The following is a 23,589-nucleotide window of genomic DNA, read 5'->3' as shown; positions in this document are numbered from 1 at the left end:
GTGTCCAAACTTGGAAACTTTTAAGACTTGTGGAATTCAACTCCCAGAATTCCCCAGCCTTCTGGGAGTTGAATCCCATAAGTCTTAAAGTTCCCAAGTTTGGACAGCCCTGCACTTGTCTCAAAAGGCCCGATGCGAGTCCGCCGAGAAATACGCGCGGATCCGCGAACCCCACCTTACCGTCCAGGCAGCCTTTTCAGTCTTGTTAGGCCTCTAAATTTTGCAGTTTATTTTCGGTTTAACAAGGAAACCCGTCTCTCCTTTCTGACCAATTGTCCTACGGCCAGCCCCTTTTTTGCTCCAGATCTCATGGAGCAGCTCGCACAGTGGTTAACGCAGCCAGCAGGAAAAGAATTGCCCGGTGAGGGAACTTTGTAAAACTTTTTCGGCTTTCCCACATTCCGACTTGCCCATAAAAAGACGCGGCCGCATAGTGGAGCTCAGTGTTAAAAATGCGGGGAAATCCCCTCCGCGTCAGGCAGCAGCTCCTTTCCAAGGACCGTGAGGGGACCTTCCCCATCCCCGTCAGGTATTCCAGAGCCCCCTCTTCCCCATCTCAGAGCACAGCGCTCGATGGTTTCTTTCCTCACTCCGCGTTTTGCAGCATTGAGTCTAAATAATACCCTGCCGGGATTCTGGAATCCGTGACCTTTGGCGAAATGACATGTCTCTCTAAGGCTTCGTCCAATCAACGCGAAGCGCTGCCAATCTGCCCTAACCTCGCGCCATAGTTTTTCAAAGAAATGTTGTATTATGTATTTTTTTCTCTTTCCTCCAATGATGTGTGATTCCTTTTTCATCTTGTAATTGGTGTATTATTTTTTCTCCTTTTCTTTTTTTAGTTTGTGGGCTTTTTTGTTGGTCGGGAGGGCACCTCGGATCAAACGAATTGAGATAAGCCAGGAGCTCTCCTCTTTTCACGTGGTTGTGTCATCCAGGCCTGCAACTTTCTGGCCGGCTGCAGAGAAAAAGTTTCTCCATGGAACACAAGGTGCTATCAGTCCCTTTTCCATTTATATATGCACATAAACCTTCTCCTCGCACTGGAAACCTGCAAAAAGATCATGTAATTACTATGGCAGTGGTACTGAGGGCAGAAATTAGCATTGCAGGAATGATCCTTCCAGGATCCTCCCACCTCCGCTACTACTGGTTCAGCCGATCTTGGTTGAACTGGCAGCAACCCAAATCTGAAGGGGAAGGAAGAGAGAGAGAGAGGAGAAAACATTCATTTGAAGGTATCTCTCATGTTCGGAACAAATGCTCAGCTCTACAAAGCTGCAAAAGTCTTGCTCGGCAAGCATAAAGACATGGTAGCTGAAACATCACAGCTGTTCCTAATTTCTGTTATTAAAGGAAGTTTCAGAATATTTTTAAACCCCCGGTGGAATCGGGATTCTGAGAGTTTAGCCAAACCTTAATTAAATGCCTCCCAGAAATTGTTCTCAAAATCCACTTTACAATTTATAATCTGTGAGCATTTCCTAACAATAGAAACTTGGGTATGTTATTTGATTTCCACAGATTTGCCATCAATAGTTATAATTTAATAATTGGTTATTAAATATTAAGGAAGCACATATGGATTTTGTTACTAGGTATCTGCCAAACACTTCAGGAAATCTATAGTATTTGGACTTTGAAGTACATTATAAAGCGTAAAAGTAAAATTTTGGTTCAAAATTTCAGTTATCAACTAAAACAGAGGTGTCAAACTCGTGGCCGGCAACCCAGATGTGTCACATGCTGACCATACCCACCCCTGTTTTAGCGAAGGGGGAAAAAGTCACAATACAGCATGTTATGACAACGTGACATTGCAGTTTTGTACCCCTGTACTAGCTGTTTAAGTAAATTCTTAGCACAGTTGAAATATGCCCTGAATCATTGAAGTTTTGAATTGAAATTTCAGATGCACACTTTTCAGTTCAAATTTGAAATGGTGTAGATTTGCTTAAGTGTTAGACATATATACCTAATTTCAGATTTTTAGATTTTTAAGCATCTGACATTCCTGATAAATAGTCTTAAAACATAACAAATAACTTCAACAGAAATGAATGGTGCCACTTGGTTCTTTTATAGATTGGAGAATATGAGTCTAAAGTAGAATTGTGGATAAAACCCTCACAGACTGGATTTTAATACTCTCCCTTTCTATCCTACTGATTTCTCTCTCTTATGTGCATACTATGGCTATTTAACTAAGGCCCTTGATTTGAAGACTATTTGATCAAATCACCAAATTAGATCCCTTCTCCCAAGCCAATTGTCAATTAGCTAAATTTAATGATTTGGTTACATTTCTAATAAACATCCTTTCCAAAGAAGGTTGAATCAACATTCTGAATTATGGATATGAAAAAGATCAGAGATAGTTGATACATCACTAATACGCAGAGTTGATCTTTAACATTTCCCATTTCCCTATTACCTTGTTCATGGTGCAGTGTTTCTCAAACTTGGCAAATTTACAAGGTGTGGACTTCGATTCTCAAAATTCACCAAGCAGCCAGGAATTCTGGAAGGCTACTCATTATAAAGATGTCAGGTTTGAAGAATCTTACCTTATAGAAAATAACTTTTGGGAGGGTGGGCGAGGGGAGCAAACTGCAATTTAATGACAGATAGAGCTGTCCCTCCCCCGCTTACAAAAATAACAAAATTGGCGGAAGAACCATCTGCTTCTGGAGGTGGTGTATCCAGGGGTGGGCTTCAAAAATTTCAGCAACGGGTTCTCTGCCTGGTTGCTGGGTGGTGTGGCCATGGTGGGCATGGTCCTTCACCACTTGGGGGGGGGGGGCATTTTGCCTTCCCCAGGCTCTGGAGGCTTTCCTTGAGCCTCTAGTAGGGTGAAAACGTTTCCCCAGCCTCCAGAGGCCAGAAATGGGCCTGTTTCCACCTTCTGGAACTTCCAGAAGCCCATTTTTCCTGCTCCCTGAGCTTCTGCGCGGGCTCTACACTTACCTTGCATCCAAAATGGGCCGTGTGGAGACTCCTGGGCAGGGCCAGCCAGGGGTGGGATTTGGAGGTTCTCCGAACCGGCCATAATGTTAGCTATACGTTCTCCTGAACCCGGGCAGCCCACCCCTGGGTATATCATCTCAGCCATTTTGAACTTCTCAGTCTATCACAACTGGCCAGCAGTGCAGGGACCACCAGATGTTATATACTATTGCCTGAGCATTTTTTCCCTCCCCTTTCTGTGTCTTATTTTTAGGGAGAGAAGCTTAATAAAAAGTGATCTCCATTTCTTATTATTTCTTCAGCCCCTCTGGCTGAAGCGTAATGAGTATAAATGTTTCAAATGGGTAAATAGCTCTGTAAGTTCAAATAAATAAAACCATACTTACTGATTTTTGAACTTTGTGCCATTGGCCCATTTCCAGTCCTGGTTAACTTCTCTTGAGATACCAAACCAGTAATGAAAGGATTTTAATATACCTACCCAAAAATCCTAGGAGAAATGAAATAATGTATAGTATAATCCTCATTTAATATGCTACTTTGGGAAAGAAAGTGTTATTTGTTTACTGTCTATTAAATGTCAAAATACATTGATTGCATCAATTTATTTCTTCTGTACAAAATCATAATCAAGTAAGGTAAAGTTAAGGTATGTGTAAATGCCTTGTCAGAACTATTTTAGACAGAATGGACTTCGCCATTATTTGAGGGAGACGGTGGTATAGAAATCAGGTCTGTTGTATCCAAAATCTATTAAAAGGAGGTTATTAAATCAAGCTTTTTGCCTGATTAAAAGTACACACATATATTTATAAATTTAAGATGCATTGAACAGAATTCAACAGGAATATATTAGTTTTTGTTACTCATAATGATAGCTCTCCTCAAATATTTCTTAATAACGCATCAGAATAACTAAAATATTTATGGCAGCTTTTATGCAAATAATATATTTAATTGGTGGCATATGGCATAAAATTTGGTCTTGTTCTACAAATCAGCCATGTTCGTTTGATAATGTGATAACTCTGAGCTGCTTGTTGTGGGAGAATGAAAGCTTCCAATTGTTGCTAAGATACAACTTCAGACCTGCAAGTGATCTGCTCTTTGACCACAAGAGGAAGTCAAAGATTATAAAACTGTGCTTGGCTTTATTGAATTTCAGAATAAACAAGATGAACATCTGTTCACAGCCACAACATTTCTGAAATATTTATATATTTATTTATATTTCTGAAATATAGAATGGATATTACGAGTGTTCAGTATGAGGGGGACTCAATTTTTTTTTCCCCTAATAGAGGTAAGAACTGCAGGTAAGCCCTCTAGCCATAATAGAAAATGTTCTGGATCTCCATTTCAAATTTGAATTAAAGAGCGAAAGTTAGTGCAGTCTGAGGTGATCAAAATAAATGTTAGGCTGATCACATTTTTTTTCTTACCCAATGCTAGATGGTCCCATCACAATCTAAGAATAGTACATATCCTAAATAAATAAAAAATATTGGTAATGATAAATGGACTTCAATAATAAACTAATATTTACTTAGCTATGATTAATCAGAATGACTAAATAATCAGATTAATCAGAATGGCAAAAAGGATGTGGGAATGACTTCCAACTTCCTGCTGGCTTCCCCACTGACTCTGCTTGTGAGAGCATCAGAAATTGTGACCATGTGACCATGGGATCACTGCAAAGGACACAGGTTTGTGAATAAAACTGGTCTGAGGATCATAGAAATTTCAATTCCACAGGAGTAACGGCTGCCAGGTTTTTTACCCAGTCTTTTAAGGTAGTGGATTTTAGGTACCATGATTCAAAAATGTTTTGTTACCATTAGTTTGTAGAATTGCTGCCTGGAGCAGCTAAGCACAGGTAGAAAGAGGTACTGTTATGCAACAGTAGGACTCATAAGAAGGAGTAGTGGAAGAGCAGTAGAAGGAGATCTAGTAGAAGTGGGAAAGTGTGTAGTAGTGAGCAGTGTGAGTAGTCGCATTTGAGTGCTTATGTTTGTGTGTTGCGTTGGCTGTCTTGGGTTTTGAAGCCCAGTGATTTGGGGATACATGAAAGAATAATAGATAATCGATTCAAAAATTGTTACAGTATATTACACCATTTGGACTAACTTGACAAATAGACAAACGCAATGAAAGTTTTAGTAGTATATGGATAACAAATATAATAGGACTGCTTTTTGTATTTGTGAATGCCAGGACAACTTATTCCTTACCAATTCTTCCTGATTATCAATCACAGCCAAGGAGGCATTAAACGAAGAACAAGTGTTTAAACTGAGAGACCAATTCCTTTCTTCTTTTGATACATAGAAACATTTTCTTCTATATCCAATCCAGAAATCTGGACAGGCAACACCTTGGCTCACAGGGGCAGGAAAAAATGGACATGTTTCCGGTTTTTTAACTGGAAGTAAAACAAAAAAACACAAATCATACACCTCACAATTAACTATATACAGTTCTGACAACTAAGTTTGAATAGTTAATACCCAGAGGTGGTATTCAGTCGGTTCGGACCAGTTCACCCGAATCAGTAGCAGAAATTGTGGGTGAGCAAGTCCATCCGCCCACCTGCCCCGGCTCTATGCCATCCTATTTAGACACATTTTTTAAGCTGGGCACATGCACAGAAGGTGCAAGCACGAACAAAGCACATGCACGGAAAACCAGGTACATGAGCAGAAGGGGAGCCCGTGCAAAGTGAGCAGGCGCACGCGGGGGGAACCAGTGGTAACAAAACGTGAAACCCACTGCTGTTAATACCATATTAAAATATCTTACATAAATTGGAATTTGTGCACACAAATATGTTTATAACGTAATTACATTATAAGGTATTTACCAGAGGTGGGTTCCTACAGATTTTGACTGGTTCGGCTGAATAGATAGTAACTTGGCTGCCCACGCCTCTGAACCAGTTATATCTGTGCATGCGCAGAAGCATTTTTTTTCACTAGTGTGCATGCACGTGCACAAAGCACGCAAACGTTTGCCCAAAGCACATCCCTGAGTGAACTGGCAGTAAAAAAATAGCTGGGGTTTTGTAGCCAAAACAAAATAGTTTCCCCTGTGAACCAAGGACATTCCCAGAGGTGGCTGAAGAAAGGAGGAGTAATGTTACCAAGCAACTGGATTGCACCCCGATTGGACCATGTGACTGATTATTTGGGAAAGGGGAAAAACTTTTAATTAGGTGAAAACTGTGGGTTACATATAGAGTCGGTTTTCATCATCCTATACCAATATGATATATCCAATAAAACTATTTTTGCGGAATCTACCTGCCTTGGAGTTCTGTTTGCTGTGGGTGTATTATTTGGAACTCTGACATGTAAGCTGTTTCTCCCAAAAGCCAGATGCTAGAATAATAGCACAGAAGATCCTGCTGAACAGGATCTGAATATTATATGGCCTTATAACAGCCATCACATGAGAGCTATGACTCCATGGGATTCAGTGTCTCAAAAAGAGGGAATGATGGATGGGCTATTTACAGTAGCTACATTGAAGACAGGATATTTCCTCAAGTTTGATGCAGCCAGCTTACCAGAAAGCACAGTGTTTTTGTGATTTTCAGTTTTTTAACTGTAATTCTATTTTATGGCTGTATATTAGCTGCGGTTTTGCAAATTTATATCTCCCTTTGTGGATTGGGCAATGGGTTGGTGTATATCATTACCCAAAGCCATTTTTAATCAATTTGGGGAAATTTATCCAGGTTTGGGAAGCACTAAAATTAAATAACCAAATTTACTTATTTATTTATTTGTTTGTTTGTTTGTTTGATTTCTACAGCCACGCATCTCAGCAAATGACTCTGGGCAGCTCACAATTCAAAACATATATTGCCGGGAGAAGGAGGAGCCACATCGCAATATCACAACATGCGGTCTTGATACTCCGAGACTGCCGTTGACACTTGCCGCTGGATGGTCCATTGAGACCTAACCCCCCCCCCCCCCCCCCGTAGAGACGGTGATCAGGAAGACAAAGCCTTGTTGGTCTCAGTGACATTGCAAAATCCCTGATAGACCCAAGGGAAGTGCTTCAAGCTGGCGGTAAACAGGCCGTCCCCAGGCTGATGAAATCGGGATGCTCCAGAAGGAAGGAAGTGAAAAGAGAAAGTAAATCCATCTGGTGAGGTATCTTTTCTATTTTGCTAAAGACTGCCCAAAGAAATGTTTCTTTAAAGCCAAATTAGATCCTTAAGGAAAAGAACTAAGTGGCAAAAATAATCCTAATTGGATCACTGTGGAAAGTTTTTTTTCCTTTGTAACTATTTTTTGTGGATTGAAGTGCTCGCAACATTTTTTTCATCTCTCCTCTTAAAGTGAACGGATTGTTTTTTTGACTTCTGGATTAAATCCTTCCTTCTTATTTTAACAATTCTTCCTACTACTTGTTATCAAACCACACTAAAAGAAATCTAAAGAACTTTGTTCCCTATAAGCCAGAGATAAATATTAGAGGGTGAAAATTAACATTGCCAGTCGGTGGTCAGAAGCTGGGTTTTTGAAACAACACATCTCTTTTCTTTCCTTATTTGACTTCACTAACTTTGTAGCTGAAGGGTTTACAAGTTGTTTACAGAAACTGATAATGAAACAAGGGCATGAATTGTTTTCACAGGTGTCTCTGAGAATTATTTTGGCAGGGGAAAGAAAGAAAGGGGGGAACAGAACCCTTCTCCTTTGAAGAGTGTAAAAGAACTTGTGTTCAAGTCAATTTAAAATAAAAAATAAAAGAGGCCTGGAAGGCTAGAGTGGCAGTCGCTATTAGTTGTTTTTTTTCTTTTTCTTTCCTTTTTCTGTTTTGGAAACATGGATCAATTTTTAGATGAGGAAACCTTAAAATTCCAAAATATCTTGGCTGGAATTCAAAATCTATTGGAAGGATATGGGAGAATTGAGAAGAAGTTGGAAAGACTGGTCTTCCTCACAGCAAAAGATGATGGGGTTGTAGCCCCAAAAATTAAAGGGGAGAATGAAAATATAGAAGATAAAGATAAGACAATAGATGAATTTATTAATGGAGCAAATGTGGGTGAAAGTGGAAATAAGGGAATATGGAAAAGGGAATTCAACGAATTGGAGCTCTATCCCAGATTCCAGGACACAGAAGAAGAAAAAATACTAATGATGATAGACATAAGAAGAGAAATTTTTTCAGAAGCAAGATTGACAACCAAAGACAAGCTAATTTTAATAGCAACTGGTGGGCAATGAGATTATCTGAGAGACCCTTCAAGCAACAAAGTGCGGAGACAAAGATTGCGGCTAGGGTCCTTTCGGACCATAACCCAGTTTGGATGGAGTTGGGAAGGGTAGTGCAGGCAAGAAGGTCTTGGAGATTGAATGAAACTTATTTAGATATGAAAAGTATATTAATGATTGTAAAAAATTACTATCTGAATATTTTGTTTTGAATATGAATAAGGGTACATCTATGGAATTCGTATGGGATGCAAGCAAAGCGTATATGAGAGGAGTGCTGATGAATATAAATAAAACACATAGAAATAAACAAGGGTTAAAACGAACAGAACTGGAAGAGGAAATTAAGAGAAAAGAGTTGGAGTTAACAATGAACCCAGGCGATACAAAGGTTAAGGAAGCTATTAACATATTAAAATCTCAATTTGACATGTTGATCTCTGACCAGGTAGCCACTAATTTATTATATGCAAAACACAATACTTTTTGTAATGCAAACAAACCTGGCAGATGGTTAGTTTATCAGATTAGGAAAAAAAGGAAAATTCGAAATATATCTAAACTGATTTACAGAGGGAAGGAGGTGTTTCAACAGGAAGAGATTCAAAAGGACTTTTGGGAATTTTTTACAGAACTGTATAAAGGGGATAAAATTAATGGTTTAGATATAGACAAATATTTAGATAAAGAGAAAATACCTTCAGTTAGAGAAGAGCACAGGCAAAAATTGAATCAACCAATAACCTCGGGGGAAATCTTGCAGGTAATTAAGCAATTAAAGTCAGGGAAAGCACCAGGTACAGATGGCTTGATAGCGGTTTACTATAAAAACTTACAGTTAGAAATGGTAGAACCTCTTAGAGAATTATTTAATATGATTCAAATGGAAGGTAAAGTGCCTCCATCTTGGAAGACAGCGTTTATATCTTTGATACCCAAAGAAGATCAAGATACTACTCAACCCAAAAATTATAGACCTATTTCATTACTGAATGTAGATTATAAAATTTTTATTAAAATATTAGCAAATAGGTTAATGTTGGTTATTCAACAATTGATACACACGGACCAAACAGGTTTTATACAGGGGAGACAGATGAAAAGTAATGTCAGATTAATTATTAATGCATTAGAATATTTGGGAAAGAACAACCAGATCCCTGCTGCGTTTATATTTTTGGATGCTGAGAAGGCCTTTGATCGAGTTAACTGGCAATTTCTGTTGAAGATATTGCAAAAAATGCAGATAGGAGATAATTTTTTACAGTCAATTAAAGCAATATACCAACAGCAAACAGCACAAATCATAGTCAATGGAAGTTTAACAGACTCTTTTCAAATTGGAAAAGGTACAAGACAGGGCTGTCCTTTGTCCCCACTATTGTTTATTATAACTTTGGAAGTACTGTTGAATAAAATACGGGGCTTGGATGGTTTAAAAGGGATCAAGATTAGGCAGCAAGAATATAGAGTCCGCGCTTTTGCGGATGATTTGGTCATAATATTGGAACAACCGCAGGAATCCAGTATAGTCTTAATGAATACGATTAATCAATATGGTCAAGTGTCTGGCTTTAAAATAAATTTAGGAAAAACAAAAATATTAGCTATAAATATGAATACTAAACAAAAGGAAGAATTAGGAGTGATGCTAGGATGTGAGGTAGTTAAAAAAGTCAAATATCTTGGAGTTAACATTTTAACTTCAAATGGGAAATTATATAAGCATAATTATGAACCACTTTGGCATAGTATACAGACAGAGATGAAAAAATGGGAGAAATTGCACTTATCTTTGCTGGGTAGGATAGCGGCAGTAAAAATGAACATCTTACCAAAAATTTTATTTCTTTTCCAAATGTTACCTATACTTAAAAAAGATGCAAATCTTTTAGAATGGCAGAAGGGTATCAACAAATTTATATGGGCAGGAAAGAAGCCGAGGGTAAAGATGAAAATAATGCAAGATGTACGTGAGAGAGGAGGTTTGAAACTACCTAATTTAAAACTATATTATGATGCAGTGGCATTATCTGTAATTAGTGATTGGACTCATTTAACCAATGATAGAATATTGAATATTGAGGGACACGATCTGGTATATGGTTGGCATGCTTACCTGTTATTCAACAAAAAATTGGATAAGAATTTTAAAAATCATATCTTAAGAAATGCTTTACTGCGGGTCTGAAAAAAATACGAATATAAATTAAATGACAAGATACCCATGTGGGCAATTCCTAGACACGCAATTGAAAATATGAATATAGCACAAAAACAGGACAGAATTACTTACAGACAGCTTCTTACCTCGGAAAGGGGGATATTACAATTAAAATCTTTAGAGGTATTAAAAGAGGAGAAGGTAGTTCAAACATGGTTCCAGTATGGGCAATTACAGGCTAGGTGGAAAATAGATCAAAAAATTGGTTTTATCCAAGTTGAGGATAATTTGTTTAAACAAATAAGAGATCAAAGCTTAATGCATATAAAGAGGATATATAATGTATTAATACAGATGGATTCGGAAACAGAATTAGTTAAAGATTGTGTGATAAAATGGGCTCAAAATATTGAAGAACCAATAATGTTGGATACATGGGAAAGAATCTGGGTAAGAAATGTGAAATTTACACAAGCTCAAAATCTGAGAGAAAATTTTTACAAGATGTTCTATAGATGGCATTTAGATCCTAAAAAGTTGGCTTCTATGTATCCGAATGTACAGCCTAAATGTTGGAGGTGTGGTTCTCTCGATGCTACATATTATCATATATGGTGGACCTGCCAAAAGGTTAAGGCATTCTGGATAAAAATGTGGTGGGTTCTGCAAAATATCTTTAAAAGAAGGATAAAGTTTACTCCTCAGTTATTTTTGCTAGGTATAAGTAGTGACTTTACAGTGCTAGAGACTAACTTGATTCTGCACCTAATAACGGCAGCAAGACTGTTGGTGGCGCAATACTGGAAGAAGAAAGACTTGCCTACAATCCAAGAATGGACATTGAAAGTCACAAACTTAGCCGAGATAGCTAAAATATCGGCATATCTTAAAGATCACTCAAGTGAGAGATATAAACGAGACTGGAAAAAATGGATTGACTATATACAAAATAAATACGGGACCAAGAAATTCCAGTTAGCCTATGCTTAAGATCAGAAATGATTTAAATTGTTTAAAGTTAGTTCAGCAAGAAGAAGCTAAGGTCAATGCAGAATGTCATTAATTTCTTTATTTCTTTTATTTTCTCAATAGATTTTAGACTGTGTTTGTTAAAAATCCATACCGTGTATGGGCTCTGGGAAGGAAGGGGGGGAAGGAGGGGGGAGGGGGGTGGAGGGAGGGAGGGGCACACACACAAAAAAATTGTACTTCGATGTTTTAATGATTGACGAATGATGAAATATTTTTGTTTTAAAAGAAATAAAACCTTTGAAGAAAGCAACAAAGTGCGGAGAGAAGTCTATAAAAACCTTATAAAGGAGATAAAAAGAAGACTGACACCACAATTGGCAAGAGAGATAAAACTGTTTTGTTATTGGAAAGATACAGGTTGACAATGAAAATTGATAAGAAAAAATAGTTGATTTTGGTGATTAATAAGTCCTACGGGATTGGGCGGCATATAAATTTATTAAATTACTAAAATTACTAAAATTACTAATAAGTAAGAATTTTGTAACTCTTAGGTTGTTTTAGATTGTTATTAAATTTTTACTCGCTAACAATTAATTAACCATAATAATAATAATGAAATGATAATGGATACAGCGTAATGATATATACATGTATTGGCAATTTAGTAAAAGAAATTTGGATATAAATTGCAAATTGTGACTTGGGAAAAAGACCTATACAATTTTATTAATAATTTTTTATTTAGAACTTGTTATAAAGGTGTAAGGTTTTTCTTTTGGGGGGGGGGTCTGACGAGAGGAGATGGGAGATAAATAGTAAATGATTTTTAGCCAATTATAATAACAACAAGGAAATGTTAATAGTCATTGTTTAACAATATATACCTGCTATGGTATTGGCAAAAGTAACTTGGATATAAATTTTAATCAGTGAGTTGGGGAAAAAAGGGGGAAAGGTTTAAAAACTTTATTAATTGACTTTTAGTTAAAAGATGCTATGAAGGTGTAATGTTATTGGAGGATTTTTTGAAATAGCTAATGAATGCCATTATGTGGTTGTGTCTTTAAGTATGAATGATTTGAGGTAAAAGCATGTTGTAGTCAAATGAGAATTGTGGTACATTGATAGTAAGATATAGAAAGATTTTTGATTTAAAATGTATACTCTAATACAGTGATGGCGAACCTATGACACGCGTGTCAGTGCTGACACGCGTAGCCATTTGGGGTGACACGCACAGGATTTCATGCGATTCATCCTCAGCTCCTGCACGGCTGCCGAGGATGAAAGAATCTGTGCTGGAGGAACGGGGGGGGCGGGACGTGTGATCTCCCCCGCCCACACTCACTTACTGTATCGCCGCCGCCCCTTTCTGAGCGCAGGGGCTGCTGGTAAGGCGTGCGTGCCATGCGCACACACGTCATCAGCGCGGCGAGGGAGGACCCGCAGGAGAGGAGCGCGGGAACAGTGCGCTGTTTATTTATGAAACGCTCTACAAATTTAAACTCTGCAAGTTTGAGCATTGCTCACTCCATAGCTCAGCATGCAAAAGCGCTTAATGAGGGAGAATTTATTAAAGAAACTCTCCTAAGATGTGCGCCAGTTCTATTTCACGATATGCAGAATAAAGATGCAATTATTAAGAGAATATCTGAGTTCTCTTGGGGCGGGCTGGAGCGGCATGTTGATGAGGACGTGGAGCTGGAAGCAGCCGACTCCACAGCCCTGGTTCACGGCACCCCAAACAAGTTCAATAATATCAAGGGCAACATACGAAATCGACTGATGAACAAAGAAGTTACTAAGCAGGTATGTTAAATAATTTGTTTTTGGTTTATTAAATACCATTATATATTGCAATTATATATTTTTGTAGTTTAAACTATAAATTGCGCAAAATTATGTTTTTGTCAAAGTGACACACAACGTGAGTTATGCTCGATTTTTTGCCGATTTTTGACACACCACGCCAAAAAGGTTGCCCATCACTGCTCTAATATGAACTATAAGTAATGACTGTGGAAGAAATGCACAAAAGTTATCTGTAACCAATCGACACGCTTTCTACAAGATGTAATGAAGGATGATTCTTTTTTGTGTTTTTATTTAATTAAAATGAAAAATAATTTTAAAAAACATATATTGCAATTAAAACCTTAACAACATTTTAAAACTATAAAATGCATTAAAACAGTGTTTTAAAATGCAATCATTCATGAATGTGGTGATCTTGATTTAAACAACAACGAAACTATGGACAATGTTAAATAGAAAGTTCTCATTACTTACCAGCCAGTAAAATTATGACAACGATCAAAACTGTGGCCACAATAATAGCTGCTATAATAATTTGTTTCTTTGAAATGCACTTAAGTTTGAGAGCTGAAAAACAGAGGAAAATATTAGGAGATGAATGTCACGCTTTTATTGTGATTGCTTAAAAATTTTGGGGTTTTTGTTGTCTTGCCCAGGTTGTAGTCACACTGTAGCATACTGACAGACAAACAGTTTTAATGCCCTTTATGGTAGAAGACTGCACATTTACCCCAAATGACTAGCTGAAATAAGTGTGAACAGTCTTTGTATCCTCTATCTTAGAACTATTTTCTTCCAGCTTTGTAAGGAAGTAAAATGTTCAAAATATCTGGAAAACTTTTGGTTAGAGAAGGTGTGCGCTTGCATTTGTTGACAGTTAAAGTTTGACTTGCAAACTGCTTATCCCACCACAGATAAATCCTGAACATCCCTCAACTCCTCACCCCACCCCACCCCCAACAAGGAAAGACAGAAGAAGGCAATTAAGAGTGTCTCTGAGGAGCTCAGAAACCCAGCCTTGGCATCTGTTGTGTGTGGCCTTCAGATTTCTTTCCCCACAGAACAATTTAAGGGGGTCTGGAATGGCTAAGATCCTCCATCCTTCTCATAGTCATGGGAGACTCAAAGTCACTCATCACTCTACAAAAAGAAAAAGCTGGCAGCACTTGTGAAAGTGTCCTGTCCATATTTAATTTAATATCACAAAATACAGTTCAAATCAGAGGTGGGTTGCTCCCGGTTCGGCCGAACCAGTAGTTGTGGCTCTGGGAGGCTTCTCCCACCCGCCCGGATGCTTCTGCACATGTGCATAAGCAGTGTGCGTGCGAGTGCGCATGCAAGTATGAGCGAACCATTAGTGAACTGGTTAGCAACCCACCACTGGTTCAAATGCTGCCTGCAGAACAGCACACTGAAAAATAGAGCACACCACTTCAATTTCCTCATTTTCTCCAACAGCATTACAGCAATTAATCAGGTCCTAAGGGGAAGAAATGGATATTTGTTCTTTGTCACACAGAACAAATACTTATTTCTTCCCCCTCAGATGGCCAACCTGGACTTTTCTCTCCAACCCTAATGGCCAAAAATCAGTGGCAGGATTTTGGTCCTGAAAATGGGAAGTGCCTATCAAGGTGACATGGGAAACTAACCCAAAGTACAGTATTGGCCAAGGTACAGTTGGCTTTGTGGGAAATTGTTCTTTTCAAAAAGCGGAATACTCCCAAATGTCAGGATTTTGAATAATCCACCCACTGAAAGCAGAACTCTGAAGCAGGTAGTTTCCTCAAAGAACATGTTTATTGGGTACCTCATATCAGCACAACTGGTGAAAGCCAACTCTGAAAGTTCCTGAGGTTTTCACCTAATTAAAAGAATAAAATCCCCCTGCCCAAGGTGTCACCGGTCACATTGTCCAATTAGGATGGATGGCAGGCTTGTCTCCTCCTTCAACAGCCACCTGTTATGATGACTTTGGTTCCCACAGGAAAAGTTTTTCTTTTGATGGTTAGCCGGGCTATCAACTTTCCCCCCTCCCTTCCCCCTCTCAGGCTTTATGGCGACTATGAGGCAGCACAAGATATTTGCTTCAGCCATGTTTGCTTCAGATTGACACCACGTTCTCCTCAAAATAAGGGAATAGAGTAACCCTGTTTCTTACTTAAATGTGGCCCAGCTCCACCCACTTTTGCTCTATTACATTCTCTCCCTCAGAGATTACAAAGCATGTGTCTACCTTTGTTTTTACCAGCATTTCTTGCAGGCTTTGCATTAGAGCTTCCATCATAAGGTTCAGTTGTCCTCCCAGGAGTCAATTGCTCACAACATTCAGGATCTCCTTCTGCCCCTAAAAGAAGGCAGAGGTACCCAAGTAAGACAATACACAGAGATGTGGTCTACATTTGCCTATAGGAAGATGCTGCCCCAATTCCCAATCAGGGCTTCCTCTTTCTTAGTAAAAAATAAATAAATAAATAAATGAATGAATGAATGAATGAAGGAAGGAAGGAAGGAAGGAAGGAAGGAAGAAAGAAAGAAAGAAAGAAAGAAAGAAAGAAAGAAAGAAAGAAAGAAAGAAAGAAAGAAAGAAAGAAGAAATATTTTGAATAGCTGACCAGACCCTCAAATCTCGCAAGTCTGATCATTCCAAAATGACTTCCAAAAATCTTAGGAGAGTTGAAATTTCAGGTGATAATGAGGGGTGGAGGGTGCCCATGCCATAGGATAATACAGAAGTCTAGATCTGGGGTATTTCCATTGCTCTTGTGGTGCATATTAGAAAACCTGATTTTTACGTAAACAGATAATATATAGAAAAATGCTGATACTCCTGGTAGGACCTCTCTGGAACATCATCCTCTCAGAGATTAAAACAGCCCCCACTCTAATTCTCTTCCAGAAGGCGCTGAAGACCTGGTTCTGCCAATGGGGTTGGGGAATCCAGAGTGGGTTGGAGTCCATTAAATGGTTCGTGTGATCTGCTATTGCTGGGGTGGGGGCGATTTTATTATATTATATTAATTTATTTGATTCTTTTTATTAGTTTTATTGTTTTAAATGAGGTTTTACATTCTGTAAGTCGCCTTGAGTCACCATGGACGAATAGGCAGCAATATAAATTCAATAAATATATAAAAACAAAATAAACATTGCTGAATTCTATCTGAAACCAATACTCCACACAGAATCCCAGGTGATAGTTCATGAGCTTCTCTCCAGCTTAGAAGATCATCTGAAACAGTCCTTTCAGGTGCTCTTCCTGGTCCATCAGCTTTTGAGTATTTCCTCCCAATACAGTTCTTGCCATAAGAACGAAGGATGACTGAAGAAAACAATCCTACTAATAACCTGTTCTCATGCCAGTTTCTCCCTAATTGTAGCTTGAGGCCAGTCCAGAGGTGGGTTCCTACCAGTTTGGCCGAGTAGGTAGTAACTCAGCTGGTCACAATGCCCGAACTGGTTCTATCGGCGGTGCCATCTTGTTTTTTTGCTTCTGCGCATGTGCAGAAACAATTTTTAAACTTCTGTGCATGTACATGTAACACGTATCAAGAGTGTGCATGCTCGAACCGCATCTCTGAGCAAACCAATAGTAAAAGAAGCCGGAACCCACCCCTGGTCCAGTCATCTCCAAATATCGCAGGTCAAAACTTTTGCCCATTCAAATTTGCTTTTCCAACTCATGCCTGACTTACATCATCTGAGTCCTCTGCTTAGAATGGAGAGCAATGTTTTTAGCCATAGAATCACTTCAATGGAGATTCTCAAGACATCCAGGTGATGGTTGTCCCAAAGGTGCTTTTTGAGGAGGCAACTGGACTTTCTGGATTTTCCTTGAAGATGTTTCACTTCTCATCCAAGAAGCTTCCCCACCATCCAGTCAGAGCTGAATAACAATAGTGCTCAGACTTATATACCACTTTATAGTGCTTTACAGCCCTCTCTAAGCGGTTTTACAAAGTCAGCCTATTGCCCTGAACAACCTGGGTCCACATTTTACCAACCTCAGAAGGATGGAAGGCTGAGTCAACCTTGAGCCTGGTGGGATTTGAACTGCCAAATTGCAGGCAGCCGACAGTCAGCAGAAGTGGCCTGCAGTACCCTAACCCTAACCACTGCACCACCAAGGTTTCTTGGAAGAAGCTTCTTGGATGAGAAGTAATATGTCTTCAAAGAAAAAAAAAACAAGAAAGTCCAGTTGCCTCCTGAAAAAGCCCCTTTGAGACGTAGAATCAACCAAGACTTTTCTTTTGACTTCATCAGTATCCTCCCTAATGCTTTTCTCCTGCTTTCTTTAGTTCTCAGCTAGCTGAAAGAAAGACCTGAATGGCTCACCTTTAATTTCTCCTGGATCTTCCAAGCCGTCTGGGTTACCAGAATCAATAAATAAGAACATAATCAGGATTCAGACTGCATGGAAAGAAGAGAAATTAGTGTTACTCATTCCTGCATGGAATACCGTCGACATATTACTGTAGAGAAGATGCTCCCTTAAATTGCCCTTTTTCAAAGTGCTGCCCTCCACGTGAATCTCATTGACTGGAATGGCACCGAGGTGGCGCAGTGGTTAAAGGCAGCACTGCAGGCTACTTCAGCTTACTACAGTTCTGCAGTTCGGCTGATCAAATCTCACCGGCTCAGGGTTGACTCAGCCTTCCATCCTTCCGAGATGGGTAAAATGAGGACCCGGATTGTTGTTGGGGGCAATATGCTGACTCTGTAAACTGCTTAGAGAGGGCTGAAAGCCCTATGAAGCGGTATATAAGTCTAACTGCTATTGCTATTGCTATGTGAGACCTGTTATCCAATATATCTCTTAAGTAGCAGATTGAGGAAGGCAGCTTTAGACAAGAAGAAATCACATCTGGTTGTATGGAACATATCTATCCATCCTAGCATTCGTTTAGTCCAGATGCAAACATCTAAAGTCTTTCCCACATCAATTACAGGTAGTCCTCAACTTACAGCAGTTTATTTAGTGACCGTTCAAAGTTACAATAGCACTGTGAAAAGTGACCTATGACCATTTTTCACACCAATAACCATTCCAGCACCCCCATGGTCACATGAGCGAAATTCAGACATTTGGCAACTGATTCATATTTATGACAGTTCCAGTGTCCCAGACTCATGTGATAACAATAGCACTTAGACTTATATACCGCTTTACAGTGCTTTATAGCCCCCTCTGAGTGGTTTTACAGAGTCAGTCTATTGCCCCCCAACAATCTGTGTCCTCATTTTAACGATTTCAGAAAGATGGAAGGCTGAGTCACCCTTGAGCCTGGTGAGATTCGAACTGACAAATTGCAGGCAGTCAGCAGAAGTAGTCTGCAGTACTTCACACCCTAACCACTGTGCCACCACGGCTCATAAAATTCTCTTTTACGACATTCTGGCAAGCAAAGTTAATGGGGAAGCCGGATTCCCTTAACAACCATGTTACTAACTTAACAACTGTAGTGATTAACTTAACAACTGTGTCATGAAAGGTTGTAAAATGTGGCAAAACTCACTTAACAAATGTCTCCCTTAGCAACAGAAATTTTGGCTCAACTATGATCGTAAGTCAAGGACTACCTGTATCTCACATGGTGTAACTAGATTTGCAATGCTCTGAACCTGGAATATTATACATGCAAAAATTATGAACGGATAGACTCAATGTATTTTAAGCGAGGTAGTCATATACAAATTAATTACCATGACAGTTATATCATTTATCTGGAACTCTTTGTAAAATTGAGAGAAAAAAATGGTATAATAAAGCAAAGGATAGGCAAGACTGCCTTGCACCCATGCGCGCACACACAGAGGCACACACAGGATTCCTAGCTTAGGAACTTTTGTCCAGACCTGAGCTGACAAGCTACCAATCATGCCCAGATTTTGGCAGAAGGATCTCTCCTTTGGTGTGCTGGGTCCACACCCACACTACTATTGTGGACTTTTATCCACAGATCTGGGAAGTTGCCAGATCTGGCAAACATGGAATAATAAAGCAAAGGGTAGCAAGACTATAAAAAGGAGATGAACACCACAGATTATGATGGAAATAAATTGTTTTAGAAGATAAGAAAAGATTTTTAAAAAAGAAAACCACTAATATGCCTCATATTGTGCAAGCCGCTGCGGTGTGAATGCTTGGGTCTGTGACTTTAAAAGAATTGCGAACACATCATGTGGGAGCCTTAGAGCGAGTGGATGGCCCAGAAGAATATCCTTTGATCTTTTCACTATCTCTACTGTTGATGCCACTGCTCTCAAGTGAGGAACAGCCCCCTCCCCTTATCCACTGGGTCCAGCTGGACAGAATAATAAGCTATTGGCCGGAGTGTGTGGCCATGTCCCTGGGCTAACCCTCCTGATGTCAAATTTTTGCTTGATTTTAAAATTTCCTTAGGAAAATTATATATGTCACCACAACTCAATCTTTTATGTTTAGTAATAATTTCTCTTCTATAAAATGCTTCTTGTAATGACAGGCAGAAATGCATTTTTGGACACAACATGTATTGATCTGTATTATCGATATGGCACATCTAACAAAATTATTTTTAAAATCTACTTTGACTTTAACTTTAGGTAAAGGTAAAGGTTCCCCTCACACATATGTGCTAGCCATTCCCGACTCTAGGGGGCAGTGCTCAGCTCCGTTTCAAAGCCAAAGAGCCAGCACTGTCCGAAGACGTCTATATGGTCATGTACCCAGCATGACTAAACGCCACAGGTGCACAGAATGCTGTTACCTTCCCACCAAAGGTAGCCTCTATTTTTCTACTTGCATTTTTACATGCTTTCGAACTGCTAGGTTGGCAGATAAAGTTGACTTTAACTTTATCACACCATAAATAAGCCTGCCACCCAAACTGTAAATCATGTCCTTCTAACTCCAATAGCCTTCTATTTCTCAGCATTAAACCTGTTGGCCTTTCAAAAGGCTTAACAGTGTGGTTTCCCCCAGCAATTAGGCAGGAAAAGCTGCAAGAGATAGTAAGTCCTTGATTTTCAAAGAGCACAGTGAAAAAAATGATATTAATATTTCATGTAAAAAAGCCTAAACTAATGACAACAGGTACCCTAACCAGCTTAGCACTGACAATGAAGATATCAAAGTGATGGATAGTTTCTGCCTTTTAGGATCAAGATCCAACCATTAACAATGAAGGGACAAAGAGTCCAGAAATGAGCCACTGACCAGCCCTTGGTAAAGCAGCCACGAAGACCTCAGAATAAATATTCGGATGCTGGGATGTATCTATAGAGTGGAGATCGAATAATATGTATCATGCTGAATGTGGCTGAAGCATATGTAAGTTCAAGGATATTATTTGAAGAGATGAATCATTAAGATGGTTAAACTTTTGCATTAAATCTCTGAGTGAGCCAGTTTAGTGGTTAAGACACCGGGATAGAAATGGGGAGATTGTGAGATCTGGTCCCATATTAGCCATGAAGCTGGCTGGGTGACCTTGGCCAGATCCTCTCCCTGAGTCTGGAGGAGGAGGAAAAGAAGATGAAGTAGTAGAAGTAGCAGCAGCAGCAGCAGCAGTAGTACTAGTAGTCAAGGGCAAGCAATTTTCTAACATCTTGCAAGAAAACTGCAGGGACTTACATAGATAGTCTCCAGAAATCAATATGGACTTGAAAGCATGCATGCGTACACACACTATTTTAGGAAGAAGAAAACCCCCATCACCTTGGCCAGCTAGTATTCCAACACTGACTTTGGAATTCCCCTAAGATTTAATCAGAATATGCCTACTGGTGGCTATAGCCACAATTTTGTGTTCTGTCCTCTATTTGTAGATTTTGCATTTCTTCCAAAGTCAGCTGCTGAGGCTTGGTGATAATTTTAGACTGTCAGACAAACACAAAAATCAGGACTATTATGTTATGTTCCAATCCAGAAGGTGTTTTCCTCAAGCCTATACAAAAGAATCTAACCAAGTAACGTTCAATATAAAATTGGCAGCAGATAAGCATCCGCCAAATTCAAAAGGCTCCAGCTCTTTCCTTTCTTCTCCTACACACACAGCCCTATTGTATCTGCCTTCCACCATTTGCTGCTCACGGGAATGATGAATTCCCCACTTCCCATTTTCAGACTTTTCACAGAAAGTTTGCCCAAATATTCCCAGGTGCTCCTTTCTTTCCGTGGGATGGTTTGGGGGCTTAACTTTTACTTTGGAGGATCTCAACAATGCTAGATCATTCCTTTCAATCTTCCTTTGTGTATTATTTCTTTTATTCTTCACGACACTGTTTTTATGCACCAATTCCTCTGTCAACAATACTGAACAAGTCAGGCTATGAGTATCAGGACATTATAGACATTTGCTAGGCTATCCCACCTCCTTTACATTGCAGCCATCTATTATCCACAAACTTTTCCACAATAGCAGTGGGACCTCTAGTGCCATGCATTTCATTTAAATGAAGAATTTTGCAGCTTGTTTTCCTGTCTGGTATTTACTATCCCCCCCCCCCCCCCGTATTTGTTCACTGCAAATCTAGTAAGAGTTACCTGCAAGTCTTAAAACCCATTAGCATGAAGATCAAAGAGGACCATTCCTGAATAGGTTGAAGTCCTCCAGGTGTGTCTGAAATCTGTAGTGAGAGAAAGTCTGTGCCAGGATGCCAGAAAGGGACAGCACACAGCAGCCAGGGTGGGGGAGGGTGGGCAGAAGCTGATAGGTTGGTGTAGATGGGTGGGTGCAAAGAAGTGGGAGTGGCTAGCTTGCTATGCTTGGCATAGACACACACACCCCATTCTGAGCTTGGAGACTTCTATAAACTGTTTTCCTTCCCCATTTTGTTTAGCAAACTGGTGGCTCCCCTTTGGAGCACAGATTTTCAATTCTGCAATTGCAGACACAAAGGGAAGTCATTGTTCCCTTTTCCCTTTAGTGTTGCTTTTGTGGTAGCCCCCTTTGCAGACTTCCTCCAGGCCAAACTGTAACATCCCCAAAAACCCATAACTTTATAACCTAATACTGTTGACTGTGGGCCTCACCCCATTCCTAAGAGGTCGGTAGGGGTGTGCATAAGCGCACTAGCCTGCCTAATGTCCCTGTCCTACTGTCCCCATTTATTTCTCCCCATTTCCTATGTTTTTATTCATGTTTATTCTTATTCCTGTTATCTTGTACATGAGTGACAAACGAACTAAATAAAATAAATAAATAAATAAATAAATAAATAAATAAATAAATAAATAAATAAATAAATAAATAAATAAGTGTCCTGTGATGGCTCTCAGCCACTCCCTGCTAGTCCATGGTCTGCATCTTACTGCCTCCTTGTGATGCCAGAATGAGGCAAATCTTCAAGCTCAGAATTCTGTGTGTGTGTGTGTGTGTGTGTGTACGTGTATGTATGTGCGTGCAGCATGCCGAAGGAGAAGTCCTTTTCCCCAAGTCAGGGTGAGATTGGCAGCTTCCCTTCTCGAAAGTGGAAAAAAGTCCCCAAATGTGGAACAGAGTATGTGTCTTCCTGTGTCTGTGTCTGTGTGTGTATTCACAGCATGCCGAAGGAGAGGTCCTTCTCTCCAAATCTGAGCACAATTGGCAGCTTTTCAGCTCAGATGTGGATAAAAATCTCCATGCTTGGGAACAGTGTGCATGTATGTGGATGCACACGCTTGGCTGCTGGAAATTTGGGGAGGTGAAGACTTGGTGGTCCCATGTCCAGTTAGCTGGTTTGACTTGTTCCACATTGACACAGCCACAGCCACACAGTTGCACCCAGCTAGCCCTGCATACCCAGCCATGACAAGCCAGTCCTGCCCACCTGGCTGCACTGAGTCAACGCCAGTCTGGTCATGCCCCATTTCTTCACGCCCACCCATCCACGCCCACCCAGTCACACCTACCTGGCCACTGTGAGTCATCCTAGACCCATGCCAGGGAGATTTGCCACTGCCCCCCCCCCCTAACCTTTCCCCACAGGTACTCCTCAAGTCTTCTGTTCAGGGCAATTTCAAGATGGATGCATTTGAAGTACCACTGCGCTAGCTTTGCAAGGCATTCTGAGAGAATGAAAATGGCATTTCATTCTTCATTAAAGAAATGCAAAGAAAAGATTAACTGCCATTTTCTTCCTTGGCTTGGAGACAGAGGCAGTTGAGAGATAAAAGGCACTGGCAGTTGGTTTTATTGCACAAAATGAACAAAAGCTCTGATAAGAAGCAAATGCATGCCAGGTGTCCAAATATGAAAAAGTCATTAATATTGGAAGCCAGTGTTTCCAGGAAAGAAAAAGTGGAAATTTGAAAAGAACAAAAGCTCCACAGGTTTGGAAAAGGTGTTTAATGGTCTCTCTCTCTCTCTCTCTCTCCCTCCCTCCCTCCCTCCCTCCCTCCCTCTCTCTCTCTCTCCCTCCCTCTCCCTCCCTCCCTCCCTCTCTCCCCCTCCCTCCCTCTCTTTGTGTGTG

The 23,589-nt window shown here is 39.8% G+C and overlaps 1 protein-coding gene across 2 annotated transcripts in view; it reads right to left on the bottom strand.

Annotated features, from left to right (window-relative positions):
• The window catches only part of LOC148047851 (C-type lectin domain family 2 member D-like), a 44,848-nt gene that overhangs the window by 595 nt on the left and 20,664 nt on the right, over positions 1 to 23,589 (bottom strand). The window contains exons 1-7 of one of the 2 annotated variants that reach the window (XM_087708533.1): positions 21,683 to 21,823; positions 17,491 to 17,565; positions 15,404 to 15,502; positions 13,630 to 13,722; positions 5,202 to 5,392; positions 3,354 to 3,457; positions 181 to 1,190 (exon numbers count right to left, since the gene is read on the bottom strand). In XM_087708533.1, coding sequence (XP_087564659.1) covers positions 998 to 1,190; positions 3,354 to 3,457; positions 5,202 to 5,392; positions 13,630 to 13,722; positions 15,404 to 15,502; positions 17,491 to 17,551 — 741 coding nt within the window. In that variant the 5' untranslated portion in view covers positions 17,552 to 17,565; positions 21,683 to 21,823 and the 3' untranslated portion in view covers positions 181 to 997. Of the gene's footprint in view, positions 1 to 180; positions 1,191 to 3,353; positions 3,458 to 5,201; positions 5,393 to 13,629; positions 13,723 to 15,403; positions 15,503 to 17,490; positions 17,566 to 21,682; positions 21,824 to 23,589 lie in introns of those variants that run through there. The other variant, XM_087708534.1, reaches the window with a different exon arrangement.

The sequence above is a fragment of the Thamnophis sirtalis genome, unplaced genomic scaffold (assembly GCF_051295495.1).
Source record: "Thamnophis sirtalis isolate CommonGarterSnake01/CBP01778 unplaced genomic scaffold, rThaSir2_p1.2 scaffold_3, whole genome shotgun sequence".
In the NCBI taxonomy this organism is placed as follows: Eukaryota; Metazoa; Chordata; class Lepidosauria; order Squamata; family Natricidae; genus Thamnophis; species Thamnophis sirtalis.
The sequence above is the reverse complement of the archived record's forward strand: the minus strand, read 5'-3'. Positions and strand labels throughout refer to the sequence as shown.